Source organism: Nannospalax galili, unplaced genomic scaffold, assembly GCF_000622305.1.
Source record: "Nannospalax galili isolate Female #2095 unplaced genomic scaffold, S.galili_v1.0 scaffold20594, whole genome shotgun sequence".
NCBI classification, from domain to species: Eukaryota; Metazoa; Chordata; class Mammalia; order Rodentia; family Spalacidae; genus Nannospalax; species Nannospalax galili.
The window spans coordinates 1-5,141 of record NW_008334536.1 but is presented as its reverse complement, the minus strand read 5'-3'; the positions used below and the strand labels follow the sequence as shown (position 1 = coordinate 5,141).

Here is a 5,141-nt window from a genome sequence, read left to right as displayed (position 1 = left end):
TAACCTTATTAAACTAAAAAGCTTCTGTACAGCAAAAGAAACAATCAAGAAAGTGAAGAGAAAACCCATAGAGTGGGAAAAAATCTCCACCAGTGACACATCTGACAGAAGTTCAACATCCTGAATATATAAAGAACTCAGAAAACAATCAAGAAAACACATGACCCAATGAAAAGATGGGCTAAAGATCTAAACAGAGAGTTCTCTAAGGAAGAAATAAAGATGCTAAGAAACATCTTAAAACGTGTTCAACATTGTTAGTAATTAGGGAAATGCAAATTAAAACCACCTTAGAGATTTTATTTAACCCCAGTCAGACTGGCTAAGATCAAGAGAACAAATGATTCCAAGTGCTGTCGAGGATGTGGAGAAAGGGGAACATTCACTGCTGATGGGATTGCAAACTCGTCCAATCCCTATGGAAAGCAGAGTGGAGAACTCTTAAAAATAAACCTACTGCCGGCCATGGTGGGGCACGCCTTTAATCCCAGCACTTGGGAGGCAGAGGCCTGTGGATCTTTGTGAGTTCAAGGCCAGCCTGGTCTACATAGTGAGTTCCAGGCCAGCCCACACTACAGTGAGACCCTGTCTCAAAAACACCAAACAAACAAACCTACCATATTACCCAGCTATACCACTCCTTGGCATATACCCAAAGGACTCATCCTATTGCAGAGACACTTGTGCAACCATGCTTGTTGCTGCTCTTTTGACAGTAGCTAAGAGATGGAACCAACCTAAGTGCTCCTCACCTGACCAGTGATTAACGAAAATGTGGTACATTTACACAATGGAGTTCTACTCAGCAGTAAAGAAAGATGAAATAATGAAATTTGCAGGTAAATGGATGGATCCTGAACTGGCTCAGCAAAACTTCCCTAAGTTACTCCATTTTGTTCAGAGCCATTTCAGCAGCAACTTTGCTCCACACCAGAAGGAAAAGGGGGGCAACCTTGGGCCTTGGAAAATTGTCCTCGCCATGAATCATGGAATGTGCTAATTCCAGACATTATATTTTTGCTAACCAGCTTGTTTTCAATTCTGCAACCTGCTTGCTGTCTTGGGTCGCCCTGACACAGGGAATAAGACCTCCCTTGTTATTGTGTAATTGGATGACCACCTAGAAGTTATTTACCTTGACTGTCTTATTTCACTTGTTATGACTGAAACAGTTGACTAGTTTTTAATGTTACCAAGTGGAGTGCCAAGTTATATGATTGCATCACTTGTCTGTACAATGATTGGTTGTTAATTAATAGAATCAAAATTCTGCTATATTGTACAAACCTGATTGGTTCACAAATGTCCTGTTTTAACAATAATTCTGTAATCCTATAAAAACTCTGACTTAACAATCATCAGGGCTCCCCCTACTCCCGAGATAGACAGTCCGGCCGGTCGAAAATTAAAATTTCCCTTGCTACTTTTCTTAAAGTGGTGTTGATGATTCTTTACAAACTCTGTCTTTTAACCGATCCAGAAACTGTTATACTAAGAGGAGACAGACTCAGAAAAAAAAAATTGTACGTTTTGCCTCACTTGTGGATCCTAGCACCAAATCCTTATGAATGGAATCCCACTGAAATGGGCCAACAGCCCAGGGAAAACAGATGATGCAGAGACACAAAAGTCCAGTGCCTTGCCACAATGGGAGGAGGATCATCCCACACCTATCACCCCCTCCAAGGCTCAGGGACTTTGGTGGAACACGTTGGTGAAAAGAACAGTAAGAGCCAGATGAAGGGGTGGAGTATTGACTGGAAGTGTTCTCCGACACTATGCTGGCAAGTTATAGTCACACCTCCTTCCCACACTCATGAAGGAGTTGTGGAGGGAGTCAGTTACCCCTCCTATCCAATCAGTTGACGTTAGCTGCATGTGGGGGAGGGGCTAAGGATCTATAAACCAAAAAATGCCATGCGGCACCTCTCTCCTCATTTTGTGCAGCTGTTGGGAAGTCAAAGGATCTATACTTGAGTCTGGACTTTCCATTGTAGCCGTAAACGGGGGGGAGTGGGGCAGCAGCCACACTTCTTCAAATAAAGCCCCATCCTATGCTCTGTTAGCAAGTCCAATGAACTCATTGGGAGTTGATTTCTTATTTCTCTTTCTCCCCCTTAAACTTTGTTGTATATATACATTTATGTCACCTGCTTCAAGTTATTTCTGGAAAAATATGTTTAAAATTGCCTCTCTTTGGAGAAATAATAAAAAAATTGTTTTAAGGATTTCATACTGAGGATGTGTTTATAAAAGAATGCAGAGATAGTCTAAAATATTCAAATTAATAAATAATGAAGCCTATGACGAGAGCCCAGGCCCACTATTACACACCCTAACAGGGAATTTTATCATTTTTTGGAAAATAGAATGAACGGGAGATTGTGTTACGTGTAACAAGCCAGTCACACAAAGCACACATCACCTGTTTTCTCTCGCACACAGAATCTGGAGGTTTGGGGGAGCCTGAACGAACATGAAGGGGGCCCCACTCGAACCTTACTCGATCTAAGGAAATAAAAGGAAGCACAAATTAACAAATATCACTGAGGAGCTAACAAATATCACTGAGGAGTCTGGTGCAAGGGCCCTGGGTTGTTCAAAATCCAGACTCACAGGCCTCAAGTTCTCCAGACCGTAAGAAAAAGGGCCACTGACAGAAAACCCAATTAAAGTAGCTTTGAAAAACAAACAGCAGGGGGAAGGAGCATGAGAACCAGGGGCATGGCAGGTGGTGGCAAACAAATCTGTACCGGGTATTGGAAGAGTAGTCCAGGAAGATCCTCTTCCAAAACCGTGAAGTTTCGTACTGCCTCTGCATGCACAGTCCAAAATGCTGGCGTCCTCGCAGAGAAAGCGAAAGCACAGCATTCACCCTCACCAGTCAGGCACCAACTGTCACAGACCCCTCCCAGAGCTTTGTGCTTTAATTACTCTCTGACCTGATTGGCCATACACCTAGAACTCAGCCAATCAGACTGGCCTGGCGAGATGGACTCTCCTGATTGGGCAGCAGCCCTCCAGAAGATGCGGCGGCAGTGGCCACCTTCTGGAATGTGGAGCGGCGGTGGGACTCGGTGGCCAAGGGCCGACTTGGGGTGACAGGGAGGGATAGGGATGAGGCGGAGGCACTGGCACCTCCCAGAGGGGGAGGGGAGGGGGGCTGTGCTGTGCCTCCTTCCCTAGATTGGGTGGAGGTCACCCCTCCCCACTTGGTATGAGTTGATGCCTAGCGATCAGGAACTTATTTTCTCTGACTTCTTCACACACACACCACTCCCCCGCCAAGCCCTCCGCTCTAGCCCCCTCTCCCCGTCTATGCCAACTCGGTGCAGCCGCCTCCAACAGACCGGCCTGAAATCCTCCCTCGGAGCCACAGACCCAGACCGGCTCACACCCACTCTGCTCCATCACCCTTCCCCTTGCCGAGGCCCGCGTTCCCACTATGCAACCGCCTAAGCTGCTGCTCCCCACCCCACAAACCCCAGTCAGGCCGCTGCCCAGAAGCCCTGTCCTGGGTTCAGAGGCCCAGGTTCCCCGGGGAAGGATAGAGGAGTCCTCGAGATCCAGGCCCGCAGCCGCGCCTGAGCTCCCACCCCCACCTGGCCCGACACTTACCTCAGGAGCCACAGGGACAGCAAGGCGGCAAGCTGGGCTGTTTGCTGCTCTCTCCCGTCGTCTAGCATGTTGTTTGGCAGCAGCCGGACGATTGGCCAACCTCAGCTGCACTTCCCGAACTGTCCAGAATGTGCGATGGTGGCGGTCCTCCGAAACGTGTGGTGGCGGAGGTGCCGGTGGCAATCAGGAATGGGTAGCTGCATCGGCAGCCCTCTGGAACGTGGGGCGGCCACAGCAGCGGCCTTCGGGAACTTGCGCCAGTGGTGGCGGCAGCGGCGACAGCAGCCCTCAGGAAAGTGCGGCGGCGGCAGCAGACACACTCCGTAATGCTGTGTGATGGTGGCCACAGCCCTCTGGAACTTCGGTAGCAGTGGCGGTGGTGGCGACGGCAGCCGTCCGGAACGTGCGGCGGTGGCTGTGGCCCTCCGGACCGTGTGGCGGCAGAGGCCCTCAAGACTGTGCGGCTGTGGTGGCCACCCTCAGGAACGTCGAGCGGCGGCCACGGCAGCCCTCCGGAACATTCGGCAGTGGTGGCGGGGTCCCTCCGGAACGTGCAGCAGCGGCAGAAGCAGCAGCTTAGGCGGTTGCGTAGTGGAATCGCGGGACTGGACGAGGGGGACAGGGATGGAGCAGACTGGGCGTGAGCCGGCCTGGGTCCCTGGATCCGAGCCAGGATTTCAGGCTGGTCTGTTGGAGCCTTTAAACTTCTGGCCTGCCGTGACTTTTACGGCCAGGCCAAAGTCACACTGTTTGATGTGTCCTTTGTCATCCAACAGTATGTTTTCTACTTTAATATCCCTGTGTGCAATGCCGTTCTCATGGCCAGTAGTTAACTGCACATGCCATCTGTGTTAGGATGGGGCGGGCTTCCTCAGCGGGCTTCCTCCGCTTGTAGATGGCCCACCTTCTCCAAATAGTCTGCCAGATCTCCCCCATCAGCATGTTCCATCACCAAATAGCTCTGTTTTCTAGTTTTGATGACGTGGAAGAGTTTGATAATGTTTGGGTGATCCAATGCCTTAACGATACCTACTTCAGACATGACCTCGAAGGCATTGTCCTCATCCTTCTCCAGGAACTTGACAGCAACCGGCACCGCTGTGTGGCGGTGGAGGGCCAGTTTGACCTCAGCAAAGCTGCCTTGGCCAAGGGTCTTGAGGATCAGGTAATGATCCGTGAAGATATCCTCTTCAGAGGAGCTGGTCTTCGGGTATGGCTCCATTGTTGCCTCCTCACTTCTGCTTGTGGCGTGCTTGAGAATTTGCGTCGTAAGACAAACTCACAAAGCTAGATCTTAAAAATTAAAAGCAGGTCTAGGAGCAGAGACTGGAACCAAAATTCCTACATCAAAGAAATCAGAGATATGTCCATTAAGAAAACACCCTCATGTTGATGAGCATGGTCAAAAAGAATAAGCAGAAATAAACTGCAAAGCAGTAGATGGTAAAACAATAAAAATCAGAGTTGAACAGAATGAAAAACTAGTAAAAAAAAAAAACAACACAAAGGATCAAGGAAACAAA

The 5,141-nt window shown here is 49.0% G+C and overlaps 1 protein-coding gene across 1 annotated transcript in view; it reads right to left on the bottom strand.

Moving 5' to 3' along the window:
- The window catches only part of LOC115069645 (sperm motility kinase-like), a gene marked incomplete at its 5' end in the record, with an annotated part of 5,830 nt that extends 871 nt beyond the window's left edge, over positions 1-4,959 (bottom strand). The window contains 1 exon segment of the mRNA XM_029561749.1: positions 4,523-4,959. Coding sequence (XP_029417609.1) covers positions 4,523-4,840 — 318 coding nt within the window.
- Positions 4,960-5,141: the final 182 nt, after the last annotated feature.